This window comes from Monodelphis domestica, chromosome 4 (genome assembly GCF_027887165.1).
Source record: "Monodelphis domestica isolate mMonDom1 chromosome 4, mMonDom1.pri, whole genome shotgun sequence".
Taxonomy (NCBI): Eukaryota; Metazoa; Chordata; class Mammalia; order Didelphimorphia; family Didelphidae; genus Monodelphis; species Monodelphis domestica.
The window spans coordinates 422264960-422277833 of NC_077230.1; the positions used below are offsets into that span (position 1 = coordinate 422264960).

Genomic DNA, 12874 nt, shown 5'->3' on the forward strand with positions numbered 1-12874 from the left:
TTATGCCTTTCCCAAGCCCTCGATACCCGAGTGAGCCGAACACCTGGTCCCCTCGCAGTCTGTCTGTCTGTCTGTGTCCCTGCCTCCACGGATCCACGATGCCCTGTTTACCACCAGGTGCACATAAGCATAAGGTTTCACGTACACCAAGATGGTTGGTTCTGACTGACAGAGGACAGACGGAGGCCCCCACATAGGCAGACAATCAGACCTCCTCTGGAGCCCTTTCCAGAGTCTCACGTGGGCCGGATCCTTGGAGGAAACAAGTTGCCGGTTAACTTCAGCCCTGGCCAGGAGGGGCACAGAAGGGAACAGGCTCATCTCTGGGTGGGAACCTGCTCATATTCCCATGTGGCAAAACATGATCAGGAAGGACTGCCTGGAGGAGGCAAAAAGCTGTACTGGACCCATTAGAAGAGGGGGGAGCGGGTCCCAAGAAGAGGCCATCTTAGCCTGAACGGAGGCGTGGGGAGCCCAATATACAGAGGAGGTCGCTGAGGCCTGGAGGGGCCGCCCAGGCAGCCTGTGGCAGGCAGGATCCAGCCATGCCATGCCCCGGTGTCTCCCAGCTCCCTTTCCCATACCAGCGGTCCCAGGTTCAGGTCCCACCACTAATGGGACATGAGCAGGGCAGGCTAGAGGAGAGAAGCCGAGTGTCCTGCCTCGACGAGCTGTGCCTCTGGGGCCACACCTGTCACACACACACACAGAGCCATGATATGATACAAAAATAGTTTATTACAAAAGTAAACCGAAATCCCCAATAATTTACATTGTCTTCAGCCCCGGGAGCCAGCGCGCACCAGAGCCCGGAGAGGTATCTGGGATGAAGGGTGCTGGGGGGACAAGGGGCAGGGCAGGCGGGGGCGCTGCCAGCCCGGTGGGTGTCCCCTGCAGAGGGTCGGGGAGGAGGTGTGTGCAAATCTTGGTCCTGTGAGTCTCGGTAGGAGGGGGGACACGTGCCCTTCACAGTTTTCCGGGGGCCCTTCCCTTGATGCAGAGGCCTTCCCTCTTCCCTCAGCTCCCACCGGGAGCAGGGGCCGGGGGGACCGGCCGGCCGGAGACTCGGAGCGGCCCGGGGTAGGGAAGAAACGCTGCTGGGGACTGGGTCGGCAGGAAGAATATCTGGGGGCCCTGCAGCGAGGTGGGGGGGTCCTCGGGGGGAGAGCGGGGCGGTGAGGACGAAGCCGGAGATGCTGACGGTGGGCCTGGAGGAGGAAAGGCTTATGAGCGGAGGGGGCTGGGGCCGGCTTCCAAAGAGGGATGGAGGCCAGGATGCCCGGGTGGCCCCGGACACACCTGGGGCCACAGCGGGGGCCTCTGGGGCTTCTTACCACTAGATCCGAACTGGCTGCTGCCTTCGGGGGAGATGGGGGCGCTTCCATCTTGGGTGGGCTCTGCGGGTCCCAGGGCAGGTTGGGGGCCAGAGCGGGAAGCTTTCCCCCTCAAGATGTCGATGACCTTGGGGGGAAGGGAAGGGATGGTGGCGGCTCCCTCCGAGGACATCGCTATCCCGTGAGCCACTATGGTTCCCCCGTCTCTACCACCCTGCGCCCCGGCCGCTGAGCCCCCACTTTCCACTCCCTTGGGCGTCTCGGGGGCCTTCCGCTCCTGTCCCACTCCCACAAGCCGCCCTGCCCTATCTGGGGGAGGACTCACTCGTCGGTTCCGAGCCACCATGAGAGGGGTATCGTTGTGGCAGTTCTTGAGGCTGCTGTCCGCCCCGCTCCGGACCAGGGTTCGGACCAGGGGCAGGAGGCCCCGGCCTGAGGCTGAATGGAGGGCAGAGCTGCCCGAGTACATTTGTGCGTTCACGTTGGCGCCGTGCTGGGGGGGCAGGGAGGGGGGGAGAAAATGATCAGAGCTGGGGAGAGTGGGGACCCCAGGGGTGGGGATACCGTAGCTAAAGCTTATGGTCATGCTGCTGCTATTATAGGGGGTACAATGGAGGCTCCTGAGGGCAGGGGGAGCCTCATGTTTTTGTTAACTTAATTTTTGTCTTAGTAACAACTCTAAGACAGAGGAGCAGCGGGGCAGCTGAGTGGTTCAGTGGATGGAGAGCCAGGCCTAGAGATGGGAGGTCCTGGATTCAAATCTGGCCTCAGACACTTCCCAGCTGGGTAACCCTGGGCAAGTCACTTCACCCCCATGGCCTAGCCCTTTCCACTCTTCTGCCTTGGAGCCAATGCATAGCACTGATTCCAAGATTGAAGGTAAGGGTTTAAAAAACAAAAAAAGACAGAGGAGCAAGGGCTAGGCAGTTAGGGTAGGGTTGAGTGACTTGCCCAGGGTCACACAACTGAACTCAGGACTGGATATCTCCAGGCCTGGCTCTCTATCCAATGAGCCACCCAGCTGTCCCAGCTGGCTTTAGTTTTGGTTTTGATCCTGAATCTCTAGCAACAAGCGCAGAGTTTTGCACTCAGTAGGTACTTTATCAGTGTATTGTATTATGTTGAAGGGACAAGAAGTATGGGGTGGGGAAAGAGCAGGTCCAGGTTTGGGGATCCAGGCAGGGTCTCTCACCTGGAGCAGCAGCTGCACCATACACAGACTGTTGTTTTCCACAGCATGGATGAGCGGGGAGCGGCCACTCTTGATGTCCTGGGCAAGGAAGAGAAGAGGACTAGGCTAGGTCACTTGCCCACCCACCTGGTTACCCATAAATCCCCTCTGCCCTCCCAAGTCTCCGTCTAGCTCCTGTCTCAAGCATCAACCCATCTGTAGGCCTCTCCTGGCCTCACTAGAGAGCCATTGCTGAGACCCTTCAACCTTGGGGCCCAGGAACAGTCCCTCCGCTTTGGAGATGCCTCACTTCCTGCCCCTCCGAGGGTGCTTCCTGAGCTTTCTTCCCACCGGCACTCACCACAGCATCAATGTCTGCTCCTCGCTCCAACAGCAGCAGTACGGTCTCTGTGTTCTCTGTGTTGACGGCCACGTGGAGGGGGGTCAGTCCTGGGGGAGGCAGAGAACAGAGAGGGGGATGAGGGAGGGCCTTCCTCATCCCTTCATCTCCCTATCGCCCATCGCTGCCATCTTAGAGGGATGAAAAAGAGGGAAGAGAAGCCTGGAGTCTAGTCCTGGCTCGGTGTGACCTGGGGGAAGCCCCTTCTCTGGGGACCGGAGAGAGCTTTGAGTTTCCTAAACTTTAAGATGGCAGTTGGTTAAGGGGATCTCTAAGCCCCGTCCACTTGACATTTTGTTCTTTGTTCTAGCATCCTGGCTTCCAAGTTCTCACTCTGACTTTTGATGTTCTATGGGCCCCTCCTGGATCTGATAGTCCCTGTTCTTAGAGTCCTCCCATCTCTGACCCACCATGTTCTGAGGGTCCTCCCTGATTTGCCATTCTCTGTTCTAAGGGTCCTCCCTTCTGCCATTCCCTGTTCTAAGGGTCTTCCCTTCTGCCATTCCCTGTGCTAGGGATCCTCCCATCTCTGACCCACTGTGTTCTAAGAGTCCTCCTTGATGTGCCATTCCCTGTTCTAAGGGTCCTCCCATCTCTGACCCACCATGTTCTGAGGGTCCTCCCTTCTGCCATTCCTTGTTCTAAGGGACCTCCCTGATCCGACCCACCATGTTCTAAGGGTCCTCTCTGATCTGACCTGCCATGTTCTAAGAGTCCTCTCATCTCTGACCCACCATGTTCTGAGGGTCCTCCCTTCTGCCATTCCTTGTTCTAAGGGACCTCCCTGATCCGACCCACCATGTTCTAAGGGTCCTCTCTGATCTGACCTGCCATGTTCTAAGAGTCCTCTCATCTCTGACCCACCATGTTCTGAGGGTCCTCCCTGATCTGCCATTCCCTGTTCTAAGGGTCTTCCCTTCTGCCATTCTCTGTTCTGGGGATCCTCCCATCTCTGACCTACTATGTTCTAAGGGTCCTCCCATCTCTGACCCACCATGTTCTAAGGCTCCTCCTAATCTGCCAGTCCCTGTTCTAAGAGTCCTCCCGGATCTGACATGACCCATTCTAAGGGCCTAGCTCAAATATAGAAAGAACACAGACTATTCCAAGGGTCTCCCCTCCCCAGGCCTAGAGTTCTAAGCTCTAAGGGCCCCTCCTCGGGCATCCCGTTCTTTGTGTGGCTATTCCCATGACATCCTCCATGGTTCTATGACCTAGCCCTCCCCGCCCCGGGCCCCCAAGCTGTGGCCCTCACCCTCATAGTTCCTGGCTTCCAGGCCCAGTGCCCCAGGGGCTGAGGTGTCCAGCAGGGCCCGCAGGCAGCTGGGGCTCCGGTGTTCACAGGCCAAGTGAGCTGCTGTCTGGCCGTTTCGGTCCAGGGCCATGGGGCTGGCCCCCCTAGACACCAGGAGCCTCACCACCGAGGGCTGGGTAGTGATGATGGCTAGGTGGAGGGGTGTCTGCCCAGGAGAACAGTGTGAGGGCCCTGAGCACCCAGGTCCCCCCACCCCCTCTTAATTCAATTCTCTGCAAGCCAGGGTTAGTAAAGGAGCCAAAGCCTGCCCTCAGAAGGCTTCCACTCTGGGGGAATCCGGGACTCTCCCACAGTGAGGCCCTTCCCTCCCGGCCCTCTCCAGCCCACCATGGTCCTGAGGCTCACCTGCCTTAAGTTATTGTAGACATCCAGGTCCCTCCCCCCTTGTTGGAAGAGCTGGACCAGGCGCTGCACTGCCAGGAAGTTGCCCTGGACTACTGCGATGTGGAGAGGCCTGAGACAACAGAAAGGCCAGTGGGCTCCCTGCCTCTCCCTCTTTCCTGGCCTTGGTCCCACCCAGACAGGTTGGAAAGAGGAGGGTGGCAAGCAGTTATTTGAGACTGAGTATGGTGGGACAGCTGGGTGGCTCAGTGGATAGAGTCAGGAGGTCCTGGGTTCAAATCTGACCTCAGACACTTCCTAACCCAGAGACCCTGGGCCAGTCACTTCATTCCTTTCACCTAGCTCTTATCCATTCTTCTGGCTTAGAGTCAGTCCTTAGTGTCAGTTCTGAGGCTATTTTAAAAAGACTGGTCGGGGAAGGGGAAAACTCTGTAAAGCTGCTGGTGAGTCACTCTCCGAGCCTCAGTTTCCCTTTTTTGTAAAAATGTGGAGAAAGGAGTAGACTCCGTGGTCCTGAGGCTGCCTTTCCCTCCAGGCTTTGCTCCATCCTGTTGGTCCCTGCATCCCTCAGCCTCCATCCCTGCAGCCTCACCTGTGGTCACCCGATCCTCAGTTCCTCATTCCCCCTCGCCCCGCCCCCTGCCAGTCCCTCGGTCTCAGGCCCCAGGGTACGTGGGAGGGGCTCATAGGGGAGCGGGAGCTGCTGATTTCAGAGAAACCCAGGGGCCGGAGGCCGGAGTTCCCATAAACCGAGGCCTGGAGGGAGGGGGAGGCAGGAGGGAGGAGGCGGGGTCGAAGGAAGTGGGGATGGGAGGGGCTGGCCCTGCCCTCACAGACTTCCAGTAACCAGGCTGGGGGGAGGGAGGGCGGAGAATCCACTTCCTGCCCCAGGGAGGGGCGGGGGAGGGGAAAGGATGGGGCAGAAGCCGGCCAGGCTGGGCTCTCCCCCTTCCAGGACTCGGGGGGTCACATTTACTCCCTTTTGGGGATTGCCCCTTCGAGGACCCAGGACTTGGAGTCGGATTCCCGGCCCGCTCCGTTCCTTCTGGGGACCCCGGTGTCCCCTAGGACTCTAGGCTCCTTCTCGAATGGACCTGGGCCACCAAGGAGCTTCCTGTGCCCCTGGGATCCAGGGTCACCGCTCCGGTGTCCCTAGCACCGAGCCCTCCGTTCCTTCCCCTTCCAGGCTCCGCGACCCAGACCCCGGCCAGGAGGGGCCCCTGGGGTCAGGGCTGAGGTCAGGGGTGACGGGCCGTTCCAGTAAGGCCCTCAGCGGCTCCCTCCCTCCCCCCCTGCCGAAGCCGAGGGCGGAAGGGGTTAAGGCCAAGTGTGTGTACAGGGGGAGGCTGGCTGACGCAGGGCCTGGGAGCAGCTGGGGCTGCGGTGTGGCCTGCGGTCTGGGGCTTCCCCGGAGGCGGCCGCGGCAGAAGTGTTTGTGTTGGGGGGGAGATGAAATAGAGAGGAGGAGGGAGGGGGAGGGGTGAAGAGGGAGGGGCTGGGGAGCCTGGCCCAGGGGGACGGAGCGGGGAGAAGACAGGGGGCCAGAGAGGAGGCACCAGCCCAGAGGTCACTCACGTGTCTCCATCCTCGTCGGGTCTGGTGGCCTTGGCTATGTCTGCGCTCAAGGGGTTCTCCAGGGGGCACAGCACCGGGTAGCTGGGTGGCGGCAGGCCCAGGACTGGAAACGGGGCCCCCAGGGCTGGGGCAGGATAGAGGAAAGGGCCTGCGGGGATGGGGGGGGGGCAGCGTGTGAGGCTCAGAGACTCCCGTGCCCCGGCTCTGTTCTTATAGTGGAGGGGCTGCTGCTACTACTACCACTAGCTAACATTTATACATCACTATGTGGCAAGGAAGGGCCTCAGACTCCTGCTCTCCTCCCTAGTCTTGCTGCGGCTGCTACTGTTGCTGCTGCTACTGTAACTGCTACTACTATTAGCTAAAGCTAACATTTATACATCACTATGTGGCAAGGAAGGGGCTCAGAGACTCCTGCTCTCCTCCTTAGTCTTGCTGCGGCTGCTACTGTTGCTGCTGCTACTGTAACTGCTACTACTATTAGCTAAAGCTAACATTTATACATCACTATGTAGCAAGGAAGGGGCTCAGAGACTCCTGCTCTCCTCCTTAGTCTTGCTGCTGCTGCTACTACTGTTGCTGCTGCTACTACTACTACTAGCTAACATTTATACATCACTATGTAGCAAGGAAGGGCCTCAGACTCCTGCTCTCCTCCCTAGTCTTGCTGCTGCTATTAATACTACTACAACTGTGACTACTACTACTACTACTACTACTACTACTACTACTACTACTACTACTACTACTACTACTACTGCTAGTGTTACTACTACTGCCACTAGCTAACACTTACATATCACTATGTGGCAAGCAAGAGGCACTGAGAGCTGCCTAATCCCCTCTCCACTCTTGCTACTGCTGCTATCACTACTACTACTGCTACTACTGCTAGTAACAGCTCCCATCTCCATATCACTATGTGGCCAGTGCTGTGCTGAGCACTCTACAATTATGACTAATGAAGGGGAGGACAGAAGGTTTAGTATGAAGAAAAAGAGTAAATGGGAGTTCAGACATGTCAAAGTGGGTTGGGCAGGGAGCCTGGAGCCTAGAATGTCAGACCCCACAGGCTCTTAGGCTCTTCCACTAAGCTATGTGTGTGACCTTGGACAAGCCATTTCATACCTGTTTGTGGCTCAGTTTCCTCACCTGTAATATGAAAGAATGGGGACTCACTCAAAGACCTCTTTTGGGCTTTAAATCTGACTTCCAATAGTCTAGGAGGCACCTGGGGGCTTTTAGAATGTTAGAGCCCGAAGCAGTCTTATGGACCTTCTAGGTTCATCACCTTACAGAAAAGGAAAGAGGCCAGAAAAGGGGCAAAGGACTTTGCCAAGGTCTCTGAACAAGTCATTGGCAGAGGCAGGACCAGACTGTTCAGGGTCCAGGGTTCTCTCCTTAAAAAGGCTTTAGGGCTCCCTGCCCCTCACCTGCCCATGGCCTCTGGGCTCTATAGATGTTGGGGTGAGGGTGACTGGGCAGGGCTCTCTCTGTGGTTATTCTGGGTGACTCAGGGTCACGTCACACTGTGGCTAGATTGAGCCAGTTTGTGCAATGTCCCTGCTCCTGGGGTGGGGTGGGGGACAGATCCTTGGGGGGCTGCCACCCTACAGGGGGAGCAGACCCAGGAGGATGGGGCAATGATCCAGGAAGCAGGGGTCACTGGGTCGGGAAGGAAGGGGTGCCAGGTCAGGGTGTGGATGGCCAGTCCTTGGGCTAGCAGGAGGGGGCCGTGGAGGGTGCTGTCTGGGGTGGGTTTAGGCTGGAGAACAGGTAAGAGGTCAGGGAGAGGCCACGCAGGTCCTAGGTTTTGAGGCAGGATGTCCAGGGAGGGCCCAGGCCAGGGTGAGGAAGGGCAGGTGGCCAGCTGCAGGTGCCCAGGGTGCCTGAACCCGGGTGGAAAAAGGTGGCCTCGGGCAGCGCCGGGGAGGGCTCGGGCCTCCTGGGACTCACCAGGATAGTAGATGGCTGTGGCAGGGCTGGGGAGGCCGGGGTACGTGCCGAAGCTCTGGGCTGAAGGCTCCGGGGGCTCCTGGGGGAGGTCCCGGGGGGGCTCCCGGTAGCGCCGCTTTCTCAGGGGCAGGGTGGCCTCCGGGTCGGGGAGGCCGGCTTTGGGACGCGTCCGCAGGTCCACTGGCCCCTCGTCCATGTCCCGGGGGCATCGGGGCATGGCCGGAGCCCTTGGCTGCCTCGGGGGCTCCCTGGGGCCCGCCGGAGGGGTGCAGCTCGGAGCCGGGCTGCGAGGGAGGCCCGGGAGCCGCCGCCGCCGGGCACAGGCTGCAGCCCTGCTCGGCTCGGCTCAGATCTCAGCGCAGCGCGCAGCGCACCGGGGACTTCCCCTGCAGCCAGCTGAGCCCAAGGGACTTTTGTGAGCCGGGGCGGCGCCCGGCCTCCCCCGCCTCCGCCCTCCCCCGCCCCCCTCCCCCGGCCGGCCGGCAGGGCTTTCCTGGAGGCTCCGGGCTCGAGCCTGGCCCGGCTTCTCCGCCCTCTTGCCCGCCCAGCGTCCGGGACCCCGGGGCTCCGTGCGCTCTCTCTGGCCCTCCTCCTCGCCTCTCTCCTGCCTTTCTGTCTCTGTGACCCCCGACTATCTCTCGGTCTCTCGCCTCCGTGTTTCGGCGACCTCAGACCCTATCTCTCAGCCCTCACTCCTATCTCTGTGCCCCCCAGGCGCTGCCACCTCCACCGCCGCGGTCTCTGCGCCTCCGTCTCGGTGTCCGGGGCCGGCCCGTGTCTGCCGGCGCCCCCTCCCCGCCCCTCGGGCCCGAGGCCGGTCCTGCCTTTCCTTGTGCCCCTCCCCCCCGCCCCCTTTGGCCTTTCTGCCCATTGCTCCGCGCCCCGCCGCTCTCTTCCTTTTTCTCTCCTCCACCCCATTTTCCAGGAGGGAGGGACCTGGCGGGGTGGAGGGGGGTGGGGGTGGGGACAGGTGGCGGCGGGGCTGGGGGGAGCGGAAGAGGAGGACACCTGTGGAATGACTGAAAGGTAGAGAAGGAGGCGACGGTGAGAGAAAGTCAAAGGCTGTCTGCGATCGGGAGAGACCTAGATAGAGACCCGGGAGGGGGGAGGGGGAGGGGCGGGCCAACCGAGGTCAGAGGGAAGCTGCCCAAGGGTGGGGGTGGGGAACAGGCCCAGCTGGTTGGGGGGAGGATGAGTCACGGAGTCGCTGGGAGGGAAGGGGAAGAAGGAACCCTGGAGCCGCCCTCCCCCCTCTTTCTCTCTCCCCCTACTCACTGCTCCCCCCCAGTATAAAGAAGGGGGCGCTTCTAGAGGGGGAAGAATGGGGGTCCCCTTTCTCTTTCTCATCCCAGGTCCCCTTCTGCCTTTTCTCTGGCCCCCCCCAGGAATGGGAATGAGGGGGAAAGCGGCTTGGGGGGGTGTGTGGAGAGGACTAAGGAGCGATGCTTCTGCTCACGGCCTCAGCCCCCATCTACCTGAGTTTCAATGGGCTCCGTCTGGAGCCTGTGTCTTTGCCCCTCCAGCCATGCTAGGCAGTCTTTGTGGGTTTCCCTATTCTTCTCTGGCTCCCTTTCCTTGTTCTCCTTTTTCCCCGTCCTTCTCCCTCCACTCCCCTCCACGCAAAGGGGAGGGGGTCTGGGAGAAACCGGGGCTTTCCCGTTTTCCCCCAGGGGAGAGGCACCTCCCAGTCTTCCCTCCTTCCCTCTCTCCTCCCCTCCCCTCCTGAGGTTGAGTCCGGGTCACTGAGTCATGGGAGAGAAGGAGGGAGAGACCCAGATCTCCCTTCCCCACTGCCTACTCCCCACTCCTATGCCCCGGAAAGATCCCCCCCAAATAAGGGCTCCTTTCTGAGTCGCTGTCTCCCCAATTCTTTCTCTGAATACAGAATCCATAGGATTGATTGGCTCCCATCCCTTCAACTCTAAATCGGCTGTGTTCATGTGGCCTTGGGCAAGTCATTTCCCAGCCTCTTGTCTACGTTTTTGTCTGGTGCAAAATGGAGGTGATTGGACCAAGTCCCTTCCAACTCCAAGTCTGGGAGTCCTCTTTGTCCTATGGGCTCTTTGTCTAGCCGGACTCTTCCACTGGAGTCAGGTCCTGAGGACCAGTCACTTAGGTAGGGTGCCTTCAGGGGTCGTTTCTTTGCCTTCGGGGAAGTGTAACCCCAGCTCTTGTCTCTGGTTTTTGGGACTCACTGAATGGCAGCCCGTGGGGGGAGGGGAGACACTCCTGCTCCACCCCTCCCCCACTCCTGGACTTGGACCTGACCTTTTCCTCTCCCCCTCCCAATCAATAATTAACCGGCCGGGCCAATGGGTCCAGGTCAGAGCTCAAGGAGCTGGGCGGGGACTGGAGGCTGCTGTCTCGGATCCTTCCGGTGTCTCCCTCCCAGGCACTTTGTTTCTGTGGCTCCCAGATGCTGGAGGGGTGGTGGGGTGGGCGCTCTGTCCTCCCAGGCTCAGGGTCTGGGGTCTGAGTCCGAAGGAGACATGGGAAAGGGGAGAATTTGCAGGGAATGTCGGGAAGGACTGAGTCTGAGGAGGATCTCGAGGTCTGGGAGAGCCTCTGCGAGCTGAGCTTGTCCGGAGAGGGGGGAGTCAGAGGTGACTGACCCCACTTTCTCCCTTAACAATCCCCCCCTCCCAAGCTGGGCCTGATTTCCCAGAATCTCCAGGAGATCAGGAAAGTCCCAGCTTGGGGAGTCTCCTCCCTCCCTCCCTCCCTCCCTCCCTGCAGTGTCGGGAATAGCAATAGAAGAGACCAGACCGTGTATGATAAACCTGCCCCCCCCCCCCATGCCCCTGGGAAGGGGTTTGGATTAACCCTTGGCTGCCTGGCAGGCTCTGGCCTTTCATCTGTGGAAGGAGAGACAGGCAGGGGTTTCCCCTTCTCCAGGAGCCCATTGCTCAGATGGCCAGGCTCCCTTCTGACATGGAACTTAGTCAAGTCCCTTTCTTGCTTCTGCAGTTCGGCTCACCAAACCAAGCCTGACACATCTCCCAAAAGTCCTCCAGGATTCCCTAGGTGGCCCATCGCCACTGGAAGCTCTCCGAGGGGAGGGCTGGGCCTCCTGCCTCTTGTGCTGGCTCCCAGGCAGGCACCAAATTCAGGGCCTCTCAGAGATTGCCCAAGCATCGACTTGAATCAGTCCTAGGCCCTGAATTCCACAGAAACGGGGGCCCAAGTCAAAGGGTGAATCTGGGCCAACTTCCTGGAGGAGGAGCTATTCCCTTCCCACCTCCCCCCCTTCCTTCCCCCTAGGCCCTCCCTGCCCTGGGGGGACTGGCTTATCCTGGCACTGAACCCACCCTGCCCCACCCCAGGGCCTTTTGCCAACCCTTAATCTTCTTGGAGCCATGGACAGGAGGGAATGTTGCAACATACACCCTGGGGGGGGGGTCCACCCCCACCCTTCCTCCTCCAGAGGATGAAATTCCTTTTTTCTGGAAGCTTTTCTAGGCTTTCCTGGGGAACACTGAGGCCTGCCTAGCTAGACCAGCCTTAGGGCACCCAGGTGGGAAAGAGCTCAGGGACCCAGGACTGCCAGGAAGAAGTTGGGAGTCTGGGAGAGTTCCAGGGGGTGTTTGGGGGAGTAGCTTTGTGGGTGTGAAGAAGGCCCTTTCCTGACCCCAAAGGGGACCCTTGGGTGCTTCTGCTTCCTAGTCCTCTGGCCCAGAGAAAGGGAAGTCCCAAGGGCCCCGGGAAAGGCCCCTCCCTTCTCCCCTCTGCAGGTCCAGGAAGCAACAAGGCCATCCTGTGTAAGTTTCCGACAAGTTTAGGGTCTGTGCTCTGAAGGGCTGCAGCCTGAAGTGGGAACTTCTCTGTGTGCTGTGTGTGGTGGGTGGGCAGAAACCTGCCCCCTCACCCAGCTCAGGGAGCCCCTGGGATACAGAGAACCAGCTGCCATCCACTCCTGCCTGTGTGGCTTTAGGGCAGGCGACAAGAGCCCATCCAGACCTCTCTGCCTCAGTTTCCTTCCCTGTAAATGGAGGTACTTAACGTGGATGACTTCTGAGGTTTCTTCCAGCTGTGAGCACAGAACTCTTTTTTGGATACAGTTTGGGGGTCCTTGAATCTTTGGTCAATTCCCAGGAAATGGGCGTCTCCCCAGGGAGACCACAAAGAGCCCCGGCCCTGGCCACCACGGGATTAAAAATAAAAGAGAGAAAAGTCCCTGCGCTCCTGGGAAGAGCTCTTTGCCCTGAAACCAACGACACCCTTAGCCCTTCCTCAATCTGAGGCCTCTGGCTCAGGGTCAGATGGCAGCTTTCCCACGCCAAGCTGGGCTGGACCGCTTTTCATCCCCACCCCCCAAGGCCTGGGTTGCATCCTCAGCGCCATTAATGACTCCCTGAATGATCCAGGGCAGATCTCTGCCCCTCTCTGCCTCAGTTTCCTTACTTGTAAAATGAGGGTGTTTCAAGGGTGCCTTTCCCAGCCCTGACAGTCTTCTCTTCTGGACTGTTCCAACACGGACATCCCAGGCTCTAGGCACTCCTCCCTTTCTCCCTTTTGGTCACTTCTTTCTGTGACAGCCGGTGGGGAAAGACTTTGCAAATCATTTGTCCTCTTATTTTTGACATCACCTTTTCCTCTTCACAAAGAAGAAAACAAAGGAAAAAAAGAACTCAGAAAAAAGCAGTTAACAGGGCACCTGAGTGTGTTATTGTCTCTCAAGCTCTTCTCCCTTCTCCTGGGTCAAGCTTAAGGGAGGGAGGGAAGCAGCATTCACATAGCACCTACTATGTGCTTTGTGCTAAGCCCTTTAAAAAAAAAACCCT

General features: G+C 59.1%; 1 protein-coding gene and 1 long non-coding RNA gene across 2 annotated transcripts; one reads left to right on the forward strand and one right to left on the reverse strand.

Annotated features, from left to right (window-relative positions):
- Positions 1-718: 718 nt before the first annotated feature.
- Positions 719-8943, reverse strand: BCL3 (BCL3 transcription coactivator). The gene is made up of 9 exons (XM_007491568.2): positions 8094-8943; positions 6138-6285; positions 4566-4674; positions 4161-4365; positions 2867-2955; positions 2527-2604; positions 1660-1827; positions 1335-1461; positions 719-1208 (listed from the first exon to the last, which is right to left on the reverse strand). Exons 1-9 carry the CDS (start codon positions 8308-8310, stop codon positions 1018-1020), a joined length of 1332 nt encoding a protein of 443 aa, XP_007491630.2. The 5' UTR covers positions 8311-8943; the 3' UTR covers positions 719-1017.
- Positions 8944-9318: 375 nt separating this feature from the next.
- On the forward strand, positions 9319-12266 carry LOC130453959 (uncharacterized). The gene is made up of 2 exons (XR_008911643.1): positions 9319-10209; positions 11061-12266. It is a non-coding gene; the product is annotated as an uncharacterized LOC130453959 (long non-coding RNA).
- Positions 12267-12874: the final 608 nt, after the last annotated feature.

Coding starts and splice junctions, on each gene's coding strand:
- BCL3 (XM_007491568.2), bottom strand. CDS start 8,310: ATGCCCCGATGCCCCCGGGACATGGACGAGGGGCCAGTGGACCTGCGG. Junction 2,956..4,160: donor GGAAGCCAGGAACTATGAGG/GTGAGGGCCACA, acceptor TGCCTCCCCCAG/GACTGACCCCCCTCCACGTG. Junction 2,605..2,866: donor GAGCAGACATTGATGCTGTG/GTGAGTGCCGGT, acceptor TTCCTTGCCCAG/GACATCAAGAGTGGCCGCTC.